The 18,061-nt window shown below is 46.8% G+C and overlaps 1 protein-coding gene across 1 annotated transcript in view; it reads right to left on the bottom strand.

The window, feature by feature from the left end:
* Positions 1-11,876: 11,876 nt before the first annotated feature.
* CIMAP1C (ciliary microtubule associated protein 1C) overlaps positions 11,877-18,061 on the bottom strand; it is a 29,227-nt gene continuing 23,042 nt past the window's right edge. The window contains exons 5-6 of the mRNA XM_081551730.1: positions 14,750-14,823; positions 11,877-14,059 (exon numbers count right to left, since the gene is read on the bottom strand). Coding sequence (XP_081407856.1) covers positions 13,900-14,059; positions 14,750-14,823 — 234 coding nt within the window. The 3' untranslated portion in view covers positions 11,877-13,899. The remainder of the gene's footprint in view (positions 14,060-14,749; positions 14,824-18,061) is intronic.

Here is an 18,061-nt window from a genome sequence, read left to right as displayed (position 1 = left end):
AGCGGGCCCTTTTGATTGAGGTGCAGCAGCAGGGCCCCTGGGCCCAGAAGAGGTAAAACTGGGTGGCAAGAGGGAAAGAATGAGGGATTGGATTGGATTTTCTCCATTTGGAGATGATGTTAGCTCCACTGTGTACTGCTCTCATCATCATTTTTTATCCAGAAGTTGATACAGTGGCTGGAGTGGGGACTAGGTGGGGTCTGGGTTCAGGGGCCCTGACCCCCAGGGAGCTAGCTAGGCTTTTCAAGGAGAGACCACAGCAGGGGGCGGGATGGTGGGGAGAGAGGGTGAGAAAATCCACAAATCTGAGACAAGGAGGCACTGATGTCCTTTCTCAGCTTTTTACACACATGCACACATGTGTCCAAGACTTATGCATGGAAACAACACATGCTCACATGTGTGTATATGGGCAGATAGACATGCAAACATTCTCACACATGCCACCAAAGCCTTTGCTTACACTGTGCTTCCCACCTAGGATACTCTTCCCTTGTCTCTGAGTCCCCTTGTATCATTTCTTGCCTCCATCCCTAGTGTCTGGAGCCAGAGAGGGGTTTTTGGATTAGGCTGGCGGAGTACTGGGCCTTGGGTGTGTGTGAGAGAGAAAGGAAGGGGATCCTAAGGCAGGGTGGAGCTCAGGGATGAGGACCGTGCCAGGGCTGGCAGTGGTGAAGGGAGGTGTCCCAACGCTGCCAGAGCAGGAGTGCTAAGGCTGCCGGCAGGGCACTGAGAAGGGCCCGCTGTTTGCGGAAAGGGACACCGAAGCTGGACCTGAAAATCTTCCTTCCGCGCCCCTGCTGGAAGTCTTCCGGGATCACCCTGGGTCGGGCGCTCTCTCCTCCCTCCGAGCTCTGAGAACCTTGATAGTGGGCTGAACCTATTGGATACTGCGCTCAAGAAATCTTAAATCCATCTTCCCGGAGCATCTAACCTCCTGGATCAGCTCCAGACCTAGGACTGTACTTTTAAAACCCAAGCCCTTTGGCTCTGTGGAGGCAGCCTTCAGCACCTAGCAACGGAGAAACCAGTCCGAGTGTGACTGGCCAGTTCCAGCTCAAAGGAGGGACGTTGTGAACTGATTGGGTGGCCATGCTTATAAAAGGGAGATGCCAGCGACCGCGAAGAAGCAAGTCCATGGGGCTCTGCTGTCCTGAGACCAGACAACCGTGGAACCAGCCGGAAGGCGAAAGGACAGTCTGCAGTTCAGAATTCCCGCTTCTGCCAGGGCAGGTCAGAGAGGAGCACTCCAGGTGGAGGTAGGTGTCCAGTTTCAGATCCTAACCTTGGTGTTCCAGGAAGATAGGCTCAATTCTCAGTCTGCTCATGGCAGCAGCACTATTGGCAATAAAACAGAAGTGTCTGGCACTCAAAGGGTTAAGCCTGAATTAACCAGACCGGCCCCAGAAGCATTCTCCAGGGACTTCCCTGGCAGTCCAGTGGCCCAATACAGGGGACACGAAAAGAGTTCAATCCCTGGTCAGGGAACTAGACCCTGACTGCTTCAACTAAGCCCATGTGCCCCTTCCTCAGGTTTTCCTAGCAGTTACAGAGCCTTGAGATTGCTACCCTGAAGAGTTCTCATGCCTCAACTGCACACTCCAGGGAGCATTACTCATGTTGTTTTCCACTAATCGCATCCCCCTGGAGCCCAACTCCACAGACTGTATCGTGAATGGTGCCCCCTGGAGCTGGGTGCCCCCTGGACCCCCCTGGTGGCTCTGGGTGCTCAGCGCAGCCCCCCTGATGGTGGGCTCCAGAGGGAAGCTTTAGTCTCAGCTGAGCAGTCTCCCTCGTGGCGGTCATGGGTGGGGGCTGACTAAAGACAGCCAGCTTAGGTGCCTGTGCAAGAGAGCCTGGACCCTGCCAGCCCCAAACCTCTCTTCCCAGCCTTCCCCCCTCAGCAGCCACCAGCCATCTGGCTGGACAGGTCCATGGATGGCATGTCTGCAGCACCCTGGTGGCAGCCAGGCAGTTGTACTTCAGGGCAGTATTTACATTTTCCAAAACCAGGCAAAGGGGTTTATAATGTAACAATAAGGGGGGCATAAAGGCTGTTTCATTTACTAGTGACACCATTTTAGGAGTACCTTCTGTGGGTCAGACACCATGTAGCATTTCTGATTCTCACAAAAATCTTGAGAAAGAAATATAAATTATTCCCATTTCACATATGAGGAAACTGAGGCTCCAAGAGGCTCAGGAACTTGCCAGGCCACACTGTGTCATAGCAGAACTGGGTTGGAGGGTGTCCTGCCTGACACCAGGGCTTTCCGCACGCCTTCTTCTAGCCCAGCCCCCAGTAACTTTCTGTCCTCAAGGGCTATAAAGGCAGCAGTAACTTAGGTCAGAAGTAGCTTTGGCCAGTCCAGTGTGATGAGAGGGCTGCCCTGTAAGGGTCCCCTCCCTGAGGCTGTGGGCATCCTTTCCTGCAGCAGACAGAAGCTGCCTTTGTGCCGCATGCTTATGTGGCCGCCTGTGCCTATGACTATATGTACATGTGCTACAGGAAACAGTCGTGTGCTCCGGTCCCAAACAGGCTGGCCTCAAGTCTCACTCGTTCACACAGTAGCATAGTCCCTGGGGACTCACGCCCCAGCTCTGCCGCTTACCCCCTGTGTGACCTTGTGCTGCGCTTAGTTGCTCAGTCGTGTCCGTCTCTTTGCAACCCCATGGACTGTAGCCCACCAGGCTCCTCTGTCCATGGAGATTCTCCAACAAGAATACTGGAGTGGGTTGCCATGCCCTCCTTCAGGGGATCTTCCCAACCCATGGATCAAACCTAGGTCTCCCGCGTTGCAGGTGGATTCTTTACCATCTGAGCCACCAGGGAAGCCCAAGAATACTGGAGTGGGTAGCCTATCCCTTCTCCAGGGGATCTTCCCAACCCAGGAATCAAACCAGGGTCTCTTGCATTGCAGGCAGATTCTTTATCAGCTGAGCTACCAGGGAAGCCCCCTGTGTGATCTTAGTGGGCTACTTAACCTCTCTGTGCCTCTGAGTCTCCATCTGTACAGTGGGGATAATAAAAACACCTTCTTCAGAGGTAAATGAGTCTAATGCAGTGTCTGGTGCATGGTGGATGCCATAAGGGTGTTGCTGCTGCTGCTGCTGCTAAGTCGCTTCAGTCGTGTCCGACTGTGTGCGACCCCATAGACGGCAGCCCACTAGGCTCCCCCGTCCCTGGGATTCTCCAGGCAAGAACACTGGAGTGGGTTGCCATTTCCTTCTCCAATACATGAAAGTGAAAAGTAAAAGTGAAGTCACTCAGTCGTGTCTGACTCTTAGTGACCCCATGGACTACAGCCCACCAGCCTCCTCCATCCATGGGATTTTCCAGGCAAGAGTACTGGAGCGGGGTGCCATTGCCTTCTCCGAGCTACTCTATTTTTCAGCAAAGGTTTACTGCGTGCCTACGGTGTGCCTGGGAGTCTGATAGATGCTAGGGGCACATGCTGGTAAGTGGTAGGACCTGGTAGGTGCAAGGACCACCCCCAGCTGCCTGCTCAACACCTGCACCTGGGTGTCCACCATGTTCAGATAACACATCGCCCTCCTCCCCCACCAGATCTGCCCTCTTTCTGGGTGCCCATCTAAGAATTTAGCACCCTCAGCTACCCAGTCACCCAAACCAGTAACTGGGAGCCCCCTTGTCACCTTGCTCTCCATCACCCCCTCATTCAACTAAGTTCTATCAACACTATCTCCTAAATCACCATGAATCCATCCACTTCTCTGCAACCCACCAGACTCCCCCTCCCCCAGTAATAGTAATTGGTGCTATTGGTGCCTCACCCAGATCCTTTTCACCAGTGCATCTTCCCCATCCCCACCCCCACCCCCCACCCTCTGAGCACCGCTGTGAGTGCTGGCTGTCAAGAGCTCACAGCTGTCCTTCACTAGAGCATTGCCCTCAGCCAAGGGAGACCGACCTTATCGGGAAATGCTTGAAGGTTTACAACCCACAGCCAATGGCTGACAGATCCAAGAACAAAATTCCACCCCCCTGCCCCCAGCCCCTTTGCCTCCTGGCAACTCTGATGCTATTCAAGCTCCAGAGCTCCCCTGGGATCAGGCAGAGGGCAGACTTCCGCTGACCCCTCATCCTTGCCTAGTTTCCTCCCCATCCTATCCCACTCTCTTGTGGGCATCACTTGAAAGCACTCATTTAATAAAACTCTAGCCCTCAGATCTCCTTTTCCTGCTCTGCTTTTCAGGAACCCTGTCTAAGAGACCATCTCCCTTGCTGGGTTAGTCACAGTGACATGTTCTGGCCCTGGAGGAAAACTTGAGGGACAGATGGGGGCCTGGCTGGGGCAGGGGACAGTGGGGTCCTGAGAAGAGAACACAGCTAAGCTCTGGACCTCCCCACCCATCCTGAATGGGCTGGCCTGAAGGAGTGGCCGGCACCCACCTGGCTTCCGAGTCGCTGTGATTAACTTTTGTGCCAGAAGGAGAATGGGGACCTGGGGCTTTCCATCCTCCTTTTTTTCTTTTTACTTCTCTTTTGCTTTCTTCAAAAGCTGAGCCCAAGTTAATCAGATAAATTCTTCGCCAGTCGCACCAACCATTTTTCTAAGGTTCAGTCTCCCCAGAGCGACTCATAATTACTCCAGACTGAGACATTAAAGCAAAAGGGGAAAGAAGAGGGGGAGAAAAAGATGTTTTTAATTAAAAAATTAATTTTTCCAACAGACCCATGGATGGCTGCCCAGCTGTGGTGCTTCACTACCTCCAAGACAATCCCCTTCCATCCATTTTTATCTCAAGGAAGGGGAGGGGGGCCTGGAGAGGGCAGCCCCTCCCTGAACAAAGCTTTCTCTCTCTCCAGTGGAAGCATCCAACTCTCTGCCATCCTGAAAAGTAAGTGGTTAGACTGCAGGAATCTAGGTGAGAACAGCAGATGCAGGGTGCAAGCTTGGAGTCAGAGAGACTCAGGCCCCTATTCAGTCCCTTAGGACATGTACAACGTGGCAGTGCTCCCTGGCACCTCCCTCCTCAAGTAAGGTCCTTCCACCAGCAGCATTGACATCATCTGTTAGAAACCAGAATCTTAGATCACCTGAATCCAAATCTGTGTTTTAATAAGATCTCTGATGACTCATGTGCACACTACATTTTAAGAAACACTGTCCAAGTGACTCTGAGCCTCAGTCAGCTCCCCTGGAAAATGGGGAGAATAAGGACCTCTGCCTTGCAGTTTAGTTTGCAAGGATTATGAAGGTGTAGAAGAAAACAGTTCAGCAAACCATAAAGCAGGAACCTCAGAAAACATTCACTACTTATAAGCCTGAGCCTTTTTGTTGTTAGGTGTCAAACTTCACATCCGGTAGCATTTCAGGAACTTGATTTGGTGAGCCAGAGGCCTTCCCACTCACTCGGGTACTTCATCCCCTGTATCTGGGGCCCAACCAGGAGTTTCTTAAAGCAACTAAAGAGTTTGTAATCAGGGAACTCTTGACCAGAGGAAATAGAGTCACTCACTGTCTGAAGCATCATCTAGGTGCCTTCCCTGCTCACAGCAAGCTGGGAGCTACTGGGGGTGAGTAGGCTGGGGTGAAGGCAGCTCAAATCCCAATGTCACGAGGATGCAGGCACCCACTCAAGACAGACATCAATAGCTAGAGCCTCTGACTTTTATTAATTAAATTTTACTGGAGTATAGACTGTGCTTCCCTGGTGGCTCAGTAATAAAGAATCCACCTGCAATGCAGGAGCTGCAGAAGTGGTTTTGATCCCTGGGTCGGGAAGATCCCCTGGAGGAGGGCATGGCAACCACTCCAGTATTCTTGCCTGGAGAATCCCATGGACAAAGGAGCCTGGCAGGCTGCAGTCCACGGGGTTGCAAGGAGTTGGACACAGCTGAAACAACTATCCATGTACGCACTGGAGTATAGTTGCTTTACAATGTTGTGTTAGTTCCTACTGTACAACAAAATGAATCAGTTATATATATGTGTGTGTGTGTATGTATACATATACATATATATATATAATATATATATATATATATATCCTCTTTTTCAGATTTCCTTCCCATTTAGGTCAGCACAGAGCAGCCAGTGGAGCTCCCTGTGCTATACAGCAGGTTCTCATTAGTTATCTATTTTATATGTAGTATCAATAGTTTATATATGTTGATTTTTACTTTGTCATTCCCTTCTGGAGTCTTTTCTGAAGACAATCTAAAGTGTGGACAAAGCCTTGGGTCATCAGGTTACCTCTTAATTAAGAGCAACCGGAAATAACACTGAGGGAAAGACTAAGTAAATGGTAGTAAGGATCTTTGAAATATTTAAGAACTATTAATGACAAGAAGACATGTTTATAATGTAATGTAGGATATAGAACAGGTATAAACATACCTGTGTTTTTAAACATTGTTCAGATGTTTGTGTGTGTGCAGGTGTGTGTGTCTAGGCTTCTGGCCAGACAATGCTATAGTTCTGGCTTCCAGGGCCTCTGCAAGTCCAAGTCCCCTTGGCCAGGGGATCCTGTGAGCAAGGCTCTGCCCCAGTAGAAGAGGACTGAGGAAGGAAGAGAAAATAACAGAGGAGAAGGACTGCAGCCACAGCAGACAGAGCCAGAGCTCAGGGCTCATCTCCAACACCTGCAGAGTACTGCAGAGACCCATAGAAGGAAACCAGACAATGAGGCAGGCACGGACCACACTGCAGGGGTGTGAGGGAAGGCTGAGGCTCCGAGATGGAGCTCACTCTAAGCCATGGGATGCAGGGCAGAGCAGCTCCTGGCCTGGATCCTGGAGCTGGGGCCAAACCTGCAGCATCAAGCCTGGAGCTGACACCATGTCACAATACCCAAAGGTCTTTGTTGGCTACATATAGGGAGAAAGGTGCTAGAGTTATAGTAACAGTTGGACCTTCAGTCAGGCTGCTTCTCTAAACTTGTGCTCTGTGGCCCTACCACTAACTCCCTCCACTTTTATGCAAAACTTTAACACTGACAGAGTAAACTTAAAAAGAAAAAAATAATAAAGAAGGTACAACCCAGGGAAGCCAGAGGAAGCTGACCTAGCAAAGCCGCATGCTGGTTTAGGGACGGGATTCGCAATACCTACAAGATCACCAAGGGATAAGAGCCTTAAGCAGGATATAAAAGGAGGGTAAAACCAACATTTTAGACAATAAGAAAAAAATAAGACCTGGTTTTGCACTCAGGACTTCAGGGGATTAAAGGAGCAACTACAAAACCAACAGTTGCAGGGAAAAATACAGAGAAAAACTGCCCCCTCAGGATGAGCTTATAGAGCAAAATTTCAAAACGCATAAAGAACATTGATGCTAAAACAAAATCAACAGTTAGAAGATGAACCTATTGCAGACAACACTAATAGAATAATCTTTAAATGGCTTAACATTGTTACCAAACTGAACTTAGGGCCACTTGCCTGTTGCACAGTAAAGCCAATCTACTGACACTAGGTTGTGGTGAAGGAAAATTTGACATTTATTGCAGGGGCCAAGTAAGGAGGCTGGGCAGCTTGTGCTCAAAAGACCTGAACTCCTGGATGGCTTTCAGGGAGAGGTTTTTTAAGACAGGGCAAAGGAGAGTCACAGGGTGTGTGATCAGCTCATGCACAATTCTCTAATTGCTTGATGGTGAGGTGACAGAGTGATGTTTCTGGAATCTCAGTCATCATCCTTCTGGTTTCAATGGGCCTGGGGTCTACATGCTGGTGGTCAGCGTGCAATTAAATTCTTCCACCTGGGGGGTTTTATTCGCAAAATAAATTAAAGATATGGCTCAGAATATTCATCTATAACCCTGGGGAGGAACTAAAGGCACTTGACTTTGTCTTGTGGCTTAACTATTATTACTTTTGTCTTGCTTCACTGCTTTCCTTTGCTTCTGCATTTTCTCACTTTTCTGATTAAGTTTTTTCTTTGAAACTCCGTGAAGACCTAGGAAGTACATGTGGGCTAAGTAGCTTCAGTTGTGTCTGACTCTTTGAGACCCTATAGACTGTAGCCCTCCAGGCTCCTCTGTCCATGGGATTTTCCAGGCAAGAATACTGGAATATGTTGCCATTTCCTCCTCCAGGGGATCTTCCTGACCCAGGGATCCAAACAGCATCTCCTGAGTCTCCTGCATTGGCAGGCGGGTTCTTTACCACCAGCACCACCTGGGAAGTGCTTGAAGACCTAGGAGCCTAAAGCTTTACTACAAACAAGAGGCAGGGGACATGATGAGGGAGGGGGTTTGTCCCCAAGAAGGCCACCACACAGGGTCCTGCTCAGTTTCAACAGAAGCCTGTTTAGAAGCCTTTAAAAAATGGAAGAAAAGACAGCATATGCCAAAAGGAACAAAAATTAAACAAAAATAAGCATAAATGTAACAAGAGTAGATAAATGTGAAAAATAACTCATTGAAAATCTTAGAAGTGAAATGATATACTCATTGGGGGAAAACCCTCCAAACTTGGATAAATTCTAAACTACACATGGCCAAAGAGAAACTTAGTGAATTGGAAGCTAGTACTAAGGAACTTAAGTAGAACACAGCATAGAAAGGTAAATATATAAACAGTCCATTAAGAAAAATGGAAAGTAAATTGAGTCGTTGTTGTTCAGTCACTAAGTCATGTCCCACTCTTTGTAACCCCATGGACTGCAGCATGCCATTTGTTGAGAGGATCTAACAAATACCTTATAGGAGAAGAGAATCAAGGGATGGAAGAGAAGTAATAGTCAAAAATATAAAAACAGATTATTTCCTAGAATTAAAGGAAAAGATAAGTTCTCAGGGTGGAAGTAAACATGGAATGTCTGGCATCATAAATACAGCTAAATCATAGCTAGACACATGGTAGTGCAACTGCAGGACATTAAAGATAAGGATTAAAATGTAGAGGCTTCCAGAGAGAAAAGACCTTTCACCTATCAAAGTACTGACAACAAGACATACAGACCTCTCATCAATAAGAGGCCACAAATTCATGGAGCAAATGCTTCAAAGTACTGAGTATAAAAAAAAATGGAAGTTAAAATTCCATTTGCAGCTAAATAACCACTCAAGATTAAAACAAAATAAAACCTTTGTCAGACTTACAAAGACTAGAAAATTTATACCCAAGGACCTTCACTGAAAGAAGTCCTAAAGGATGTACTTCAGCAAAATGATAAATGAACCTAATGGAAAAGGTAGGGTGTAAAAACATAAGAATGAGTCCAGAAATTAGTATATATATATATATATATATATACACACACACATATACATATGCATATACACATGTATTAGGGTTTCCTGTGTGTGAGCACGCACACATACATACATATACACTAACTGAAATGTTGACCATAAAGGCTTCCCCAGTGGCTCAGCAGTAAAGAATCCACCTGCAATGCAGGAGACACAGGTTCGATCCCTGGGTTGGGAAGATCCCCTGAAGAAGTAAATGGCAACGCACTCCAATATTCTTGCCTGGAGAATCCCATGGACAGACAAGCTTGGCAAGTTACAGTCCCTGGGGGTCGCAAAAAGAGTTGGACGTGACTGAGCAACTAAACAACAAAAATTGACCATAAAATGATAATAATAATAATAGCTACAGATAGCTAATAGCTAATAATAGCTACATACAATTTGTTTGGGTAATCCCATTATATCTGTCTTTTTGAAAAAAGATAATATTTTAGGCAACAAAATTGAGTACTTGTCTAGAGGATAATAAGGATACTGAATAACCCATGAACTTTCTTTTAAAAAAAATAAGTAAATATATATATTGAAAATGTAACAGTACCACTAAAGATTATAAATACAATTTATAGGTTGTGATATGCAACTAAAGTGTTTTGCCATTCCCTTCTCCAGTGGACCACATTCTGTCAGACCTCTCCACCATGACCCATCCATCTTGGGTGACCCCACACAGCATGGCTTAGTTTCATTGAGTTAGACAACGCTGTGGTCCATGTGATCAGATTGGCTAGTTTTCTGTGATTATAGTTTCAATGTATCTGCCCTCTAATGCCCTCTCACAACACCTATCATCTTACTTGGGTTTCTCTTACTTTGGACGTGTGGTATCTCTTCACGGCTGCTCCAGCAAAGCTTAGCCACTGCCCCTTACCTTGGACGAGGGGTATCTCCTCACGGCCACCCCTCCTGACCTTGAACATGGAGTAGCTCCTCTTGGCCCTCCTGTGCCCATGCAGCCGCCGCTCCTTGGACATCAGGTAGCTCCTCTCTGCCGCCGCCCCCGACCTCGGGTGAACAAAGCTAGTGGAGGTGATGGAATTTCAGTTGAGCTATTTCAAATCCTGAAAGATGGTGCTGTGAAAGTACTGCACTCAATATGCCAGCAAATTTGGAAAACTCAGCAGTGGCCACAGGACTGGAAAAGGTCAGTTTTCATTCCAATCCAAGAAAGGCAATGCCAAAGAATGCTTGAACTACCACACAATTGCACTCATCTCACACGCTAATAAAGTAATGCTCAAAATTCTCCAAGCCAAGCTTCAGCAATACGTGAACCATGAACTTCCAGATGTTCAAGCTGGTTTTAGAAAAGGCAGAGGAACCAAAGGCCAAATTGCCAACATCTACTGGATCATCAAAAAAGCAAGAGAGTTCCAGAAAAACATCTATTTCTGCTTTATTGACTATGCCAAAGCCTTTGACTGTGTGGATCACAATAAACTGTGGAAAATTCTGAAAGCGATGGGAATACCAGACCATCTGACCTGTCTCTTGAGAAACCTGTATGCAGGTCAGGAAGCAACAGTTAGAACTGGACATGGAACAGACTGGTTCCAAATAGGAAAAGGAGTGTGTCAAGGCTGTATACTGTCACCCTGCTTATTTAACTTATATGCAGAGTACATCATAAGAAACACTGGGCTGGAGGAAGCACAAGCTGGAATCAAGATTGCCGGGAGAAATATCAATAACCGCAGATAAGCAGATGACACCACCTTTATGGCAGAAAGAGAAGAAGAACTAAAGAGCCTCTTGATGAAGGTGAAAGAGGAGAGTGAAAAAGTTGGCTTAAAGCTCAACATTCAGAAAACAAAGATCATGGCATCTGGTCCCATCACTTCATGGGAAATAGATGGGGAAACAATGGAAACAGTGTCAGACTTTATTTTGGGGGGCTCCAAAATCACTGCAGATGGTGCTTGCAGCCATGAAATTAAAAGACGCTTACTCCTTGGAAGGAAGATTATGACCAACCTAGACAGCATATTTAAAAGCAGAGACATTACTTTGCCAACAAAAGTCCGTCTAGTCAAGGCTATGGTATTTCCAGTGGTCATGTATGGATGTGAGAGTTGGACGGTGAAGAAAGCTGAGCGCCGAAGAATTGATGCTTTTGAACTGTGGTGTTGGAGAAGACTCTTGAGAGTCCCTTGGACTGCAAGAAGATTCAACCAGTCCATCCTAAAGGAGATCAGTCCTGGGTGTTCATTGGAAGGACTGATGTTGAAGCTGAAACTCCAATACTTTGGCCACCTCATGTGAAGAGTTGACTCATCGGAAAAGAGCCTAATGCTGGGAAGGATTGGAGGCAGGAGGAGAAGGGGATGACAGAGGCTGAGATGGTTGGATGGCATCACCGACTCGATGGACATGGGCTTGGGTAGACTCCAGGAGTTGGTGATGGACAGGGAGGCCTGGCGTGCTGTGATTCATGGTGTCGCAAAGAGTCGGACACAACTGAGTGACTGAACTCAACTGAACTGATATGCAGCTAAAGCAATATTTAGAAGTAAATGTATAATCTTAAATGAATTTATTAAAACATGGAAAAATTTTAAACACCTTAAGTTCTTAAATTCAAAAACAGAGGAAAAAATCAAAACAAAACAGCAAATCCAAAGAAAGTAAAAGGAAGAAAACAATAAAGAAAAGATTTTTAAAAATTATTTTAATAGGAAACAAAAGCAACAGAGAAATACAGCAGTCAAATTATTTCATCACATTTGCTCTACAGAGTTACATCTTTACATGCTATAAAAACTTTCTAAATTTGTTTTTAAACGTTATCACTTAGCTGGCTTAAAACTCAACATTCAAAAAACTAAGATCACGGCATCTGGTCCCATCACTTCATGGTGAGCAGATGGGGGAAAAGTGGGAACAGTGACAGATTTTATTTTCCTGGGCTCCAAAATCACTGCGGACAGTGACTGCAGCCACGAAATTAAAAAATGCTTAGTCCTTGGAAGGAAAGCTATGACAAACCTAGACAGTGTATTAAAAAACAGAGACATCACTTTGACAAAAAAGGTCTGTATAGTCAAACTTTTTTTCCTAGTAGTCATGTATGGATGTGAGAATTGGCCCACAAAGAAGTCTGAGCACCAAAGAATTGATGCCTTCAAATTGTGGTCCTGGAGCAGACTCTTGAGAGTCCCTTGGACTGCAAGGAAATCAACCCAGGCAATCCTAAAGGAAATAAACCCTGAATATTCATTGGAAGAACTGATGCTGAAGCTGAAGCTCCAATACTCTGGCCACCTGATGTGAAGTGCCTCTTTGGAAAAGGCCCTGATGCTGGGAAAGATAGAGGGCAAGAGGAGAAGGGGGCAAAAGAGGATGAAATGGTTGGATGGTGTCCCTGACTCAGTGGACACCAGGTTGAGCAAACTCCAGGAGACGGTGAAGGACAGGAAAGCCTGGCATGTTGCAGTCCATGGGGTGGCAAAGAGTTCGACATGACTTATCGACCGAACAACAACAACATACAATTTGTTTGGGTAATCCCATTATATCTGATCTCTCTCTTTTCAGGTGGTTTGATGATGGACTTTAAATACAGGCCTGAATGTTTTGACCAGGGAGTAGGGGTAGAAATCTTTGCCAAATACTTTCAGGTTTCCTACCTCATTTCATCCTCTGAACACCCAGTGACGTGGGGAGGGTGGGGCTGTCACTGAGAGTCAGAGAGGCAGAGACTGTGAATGGCGGTGAGTGGCACAGCCAGAAACAGAACCCACATCCCAACCCCACTCCCACAACCCCAGTTTTTCCCATGTCTCCCCAAGTCACCTCCTAGTTGCAGGGGGATTGTGAAGTATCTTTCCTTGAAGCCTCCTCCCTGAGCCTGAATCAGACCAATCTTGTGCATATAATCTCATTCAAGATGCCAGAGGTGGGACTTCCCTGGTGGTCCAGTGATTAAGAATCTGCCTTCCAATGCAGGGGATGTGGGTTCGAACCCTGGTCTGGGAACTAAAGTTTCACATGCCAGGGGGAAACTAACCTTGATCGCTGCATTTAAAGAGATGCCCTAGTGCTACAAGGAAGACCCATCACAGCCAAAACAAAAAATAAATTTTTAAAAAATATTTTTTTAAATAGAAAAAGAAAAAAAAAAGATGCCAGAGATGAAAGACAATGTCCCTGGGGAATACTGCCAAGCAGTCCAGGCTCCCCTCACTCTCCCTTGGGGAGAACAACAGATCTTAGAACATGAGGCTATGCATCTACAGAGCAGTCTCCAGCACCTGGGGTTTGAGGTTCACCTTTGCAGGCAGACAGTGAGGAGGGGCTGCCTAACAAGACCAGAGCCAGCGTTTTCCAGGTAGAGAGAGAAAAAGCTCTTGTGAAAAAAATTATCATTCTTTGGATCTGCTTAAGATGGGGCCCAGCCGTTCTTTAGTTAATCTCTCCACATACTTAGAAAGTTAAATCACTGATGACTTCTCAGTAGAATGACTTGGCCCAATATTGTGGTTATAAAACTCTAGACTGGTAAATTTCCTCATCTGTGAAATGTCCTTCCCCAGAGAGCTTCCGGAGCACAGCAGACATGCAGAGATATGAGAGTGGGCACAGTTAGATCCAGCCTGAGATGGAGGCAGAGGTGGGCTCTGGGTTCCCTGCCCAGCCTACTCAGCCACCCCTCCCCCTGGGTGGGCTGCTCCGTGTTTATTGCATCAGGATGGCATCTGGTTCTCCCACAAGCTCTGACCTAATGGGCTGGACTCTAAGACAACCTTCAGGCGAGTCACCAGCCACTGGCCTGGCGCTAGTACCGTTTCCCTGGAGGAGAAAGAGGGATGTCCTTGTTGCCCGGGGTTCCTGTGGACTGAAGGAAAGACAGAAATTAGCATGCCCACCCAATTCCGTCACACTGTCACACTCTTGAAAGAAAATACTCGCAATTTGCTTTGAAATCTTAAAGACAGAAAAATACTAAGTCACAGAGTAGTCAAGGCTGAAAGGAACCTCTGACAACTGGTCCAACCCCCTGACTGTTCGGAGAAGAAAACTGAGGCCCAGGGTCACACAATGAGGATTCGGGGGGCTGAGTCCGCAGCCTGCTGCTCTCACCCCAAGGCCCTCCCTGCAATGGGGACCAAATCTCCACTGCCCGGAGGGGAAGCCTAAGGAGCAGGAGAGAGAGGAAAAGAAGGGGGAGGACAGAACACAGGGTTGCAGGAAGCAGCATGAATTTGCTCAGCCCAACTGTACTTGATCAATCGTCAGCGGGGTGTGCGGGAGCGGGTGCTGGAACCACAGCTCCCCGGAGCCCCATCACTCAGCGATATGGTAATAAAGTGGCCGGGGCTGGAAAAATGCTATGAGACTCCAGAGAGTTCAGTCTCATCCCGCCGGATTATAACCCTGTTATCGACACCCCTGAGGCTTGTTCTGTCTCCTTCAGCACCAGCTCTGGAGATGAAAGCTCCAGCGGGATGCAGTCTGACCCGAGCATCCAGGGCTGGGAGCCAAAGGAGGTAGGTGGCTGGAAAGACTGACTCCTCCAGGGCCACACCTGCCATCGATGTCCCTTCTGCCTGAGTCCCAACTCCTGTGTCCACCGAGGCCTCCGCAGGGCACTGGGCTATGCTGTGGGGGACAGAGGGAGGAGAAACTGGTGTCAGGCTTGAGGGTCCTGGAGTGCTGGAGGCACAGTCGTCACCCACCCAAAGGTTAGCAGATAACAGAGATTGTGCGGTTCAGCTGTTGATACTCAGAAGACAGACAGGGCCCTGGGGGTTTCAGAGGGGAAGACAAGCTACCTGAGGGAGTTGCAGCTACATCAGCCTGGAAGGGTCATAATTCTACTCCCAAACAAACCATCACCACGGGCTCCTGCAGACTACCACCCTCCTCCCCATCCTCCCACACACGGGTCTGAGAGCATCCTGAACACCAGGTACCCACTGTCATCCTACGTAACTCTCCCCAGCATGTCAATACTTCCAGGAGAAAGTCAAAACCCCACTGTGTCATAATAATATTCAGCCATGAACAGAAATGAAATTCTGATATGTGCTACAGCCTGGGTGAATCTTGAAATCATTATGCCAAGTGAAAGAAGCCAGACACAAAAGGACAAATATTGTATGATTCTACTTGTAAGCGGTACCTAGAATAGGCAAATTTGTAGAGACAGAAAATAGAACTGTGGTTGTCAGGGGCTGGAGGTGGGGGAAAGGGGAGGGGAATTATTGCTCCATGGGGACAGAGTTTCTGTTTGGGAAGATGAATTTCTTGAAATGGATGTGGTGATAGTTGTACAAAATTATGAATGTACCTAATGCCAATAAATTGTACACTTAAAATGGTTGAAATGGCAAACTTCATGTTATACATGTATTTTACTACAACTTTTAAAAAATTCTTACCCCTGAAACTAATGTTATCTGTCAATTATACCTCAATTTTTGAAACACCCATCACACGCTGCCATGCAAGGCACCACCACCTCACCCTAGTTTCAAGAGGGCATGTCCCTAGAATGAGGGGAGAACCAGAAGCCTTGCTGAGCACAGGGAAGGTCCCCAGAAGCACATAGCTCATCCCCTGAATGAATTCTGTCTTGGCCTCTCCAAACTGATGCTGCCTCCTTTAGGCACTATGCCCTGTCCCATCTCTGTGCCTTCGCACAGTCTGTTCCTCGGCTTGGAATTCCAGCCCCCACTTCACCCTCTGGCTAATGTCAGCTGATTCTTCAGGGCACCACGGACGTGCCACCATCTCAGTGAATTCTCCCCCACCAGGCACAAGCAGAGTTACAGCTGTCCTCCTCTCGGCAACCACATCTCCTTGGATGCCTGCCTCAAGGAACCTCTGCTGCTGAATTTGTGGGCCTACTGGGGCTTCCCAGGTGGCTGAGTGGTAGAGAATCCTCCTGCCAATGCAGGAGACACGGGAGATGCAGGTTTGATCCCTGGGTCAGGAAGAGCCCCTGGAGGAGGAAATGGCAACCCACTCCAGTATTCTTGCCTGGGAAATCATAAGGATAGACAGTCCATGGGGTCGCAAAGAGTCAGACATGACTGAGCAGCTGAGCACGAGTAGGAAAATAATACCACCCTCTTGAAGTGAAGCTGGACAAGGCAGCCCAAGACATCACAGCAAAGGCTCCAGTGTCACTTCCTGTGGGTATCCTTAATTAAAGCAACAACAACAAGCCACATCGCTAATCAGAGGTAGAATCTGGGTTACTTCCCCAGCATTTTCAATTTGAACGTAAGCCATAGGTCAAAAGCAGTAGAGGCATTGCTAGGGTCAAGCTTATTATTAACTTCCCAAGAGAATGTAGTGATATTTCAGTCCACCAGCAACTGAGAATAGAAAAAAAAAGAAGATAGGACTTAGAGAAAAATCAAAAGATCAGCTAAAAGCTGGAGCTATCCATCTCTCTAGGAGAAGTTTTAAGTGGCCCCCAACTAGAAGAACTTAAAACATGGATATTAGCTTAAAACTTTTATGATCTATAAAAATGATACTCTACCAATCAAGATTTGATTTCCTATTCTATCCTGGTACAGAGGATGCTGAATTTACTTAAATAAAATCACATTCGCTAGATGGATAGACAATAGATACATACATATCTAGACAAACAGAGATATGAAGACATAAAGCCATAGACATACATGTAACTAAAAATAGATTATTTGAATCCTTGTATTTACAAGAATTTATGATGTGACTTGTAAAGCAGCACATCTTATACATCAGCAAGTCTAGTACTGTGTCTGTGTCCTGTTTCCTCATCTAGGCTGTGAACTCGTGTTTTTAAAATAGTTACTTATTTATTATTTATCTGGCTGCGCTGGGTCTTATCTGGCTGTGTCATTGCAGCACGCGCAGTCTTTAGTTGTGGCATGCAAACTCTTAGTTGTGGCAAGCGAGATCTAGTTCCCCAACCAGGGATCGAACCCAGGTGCCCTGCATTGGGAGTGTGGACTCAGCCACTGGACCACCAGGGACGTCCCTAGACCATGAATTCCTTGAGCACAGGTCTCTCTGTAGTCTCAGCCCAACAGAGTTTGGCGCATAAACTAAAATAAATGTCTGCTTTGTAATTTAATGAGTTAGTCTCTGTTTCTCCAGCACCCAGCACAGGACATGATTCTCAGCCAAAGCCTAGTATGTACTGGGGAAAAAAAAGGAAGGAAGGAGCTGACCACTGATACAATGTCCCCTGCTGTAGACTGACCTACCTCCTAACGTTAAGCGCTTAGAGAAGCAGAAGTCACTGCAGACAGAGAGCCAGGTGGCCCTCCTCACTAGTCTGCCCCTGTGGGGAGGACGGCAGGAAGGTGAGGAGGCCCAGCAGAGTTGCCTCCATCGCTGAGAGGCCAGACCACCTGGGATGTGGGGTCATGAAGGCTGGAGCAGGAGCTGCATGGAACGCTCCATAAACTGCAAGTAGCTCAAAGTCCACAGTTTAGGATGATGAAATCCAAGCGAAATTTCAAGATGACACTGTTCACTGTAGCAGTGTTTGTAATAGCAGAAAACAAAGCAAACACAAACAAAAACTGAACAATCCAAATACCCTTTGAAAGGAAAATGGGTACGTGGGGATAGAATCACTCTATGAAATACTGAACTGTAATAAAATGGGAGAAGTCACAGCTACATAGAGTCGTATGAATAAATCTTAGCAACACTTAACAATGTTGAGTGAAGAAGTAAATCTCAGAAGATCACATATAACATGATGGATGCCTTTCTATAAGGTTCACAACGAAAATCAAAAGCATATTGTTCACTCATCCCAAGAAAAAAAATTTTCTATTTCTTTAACGTTGTAGCTATATGAGATGATGGATGTTCACTAAACCTA

The sequence above is a fragment of the Giraffa tippelskirchi genome, chromosome 12, assembly GCF_054371585.1.
Source record: "Giraffa tippelskirchi isolate mGirTip1 chromosome 12, T2T-mGirTip1v1.2.pri, whole genome shotgun sequence".
In the NCBI taxonomy this organism is placed as follows: domain Eukaryota; kingdom Metazoa; phylum Chordata; class Mammalia; order Artiodactyla; family Giraffidae; genus Giraffa; species Giraffa tippelskirchi.
The sequence above is the reverse complement of the archived record's forward strand: the minus strand, read 5'-3'. Positions and strand labels throughout refer to the sequence as shown.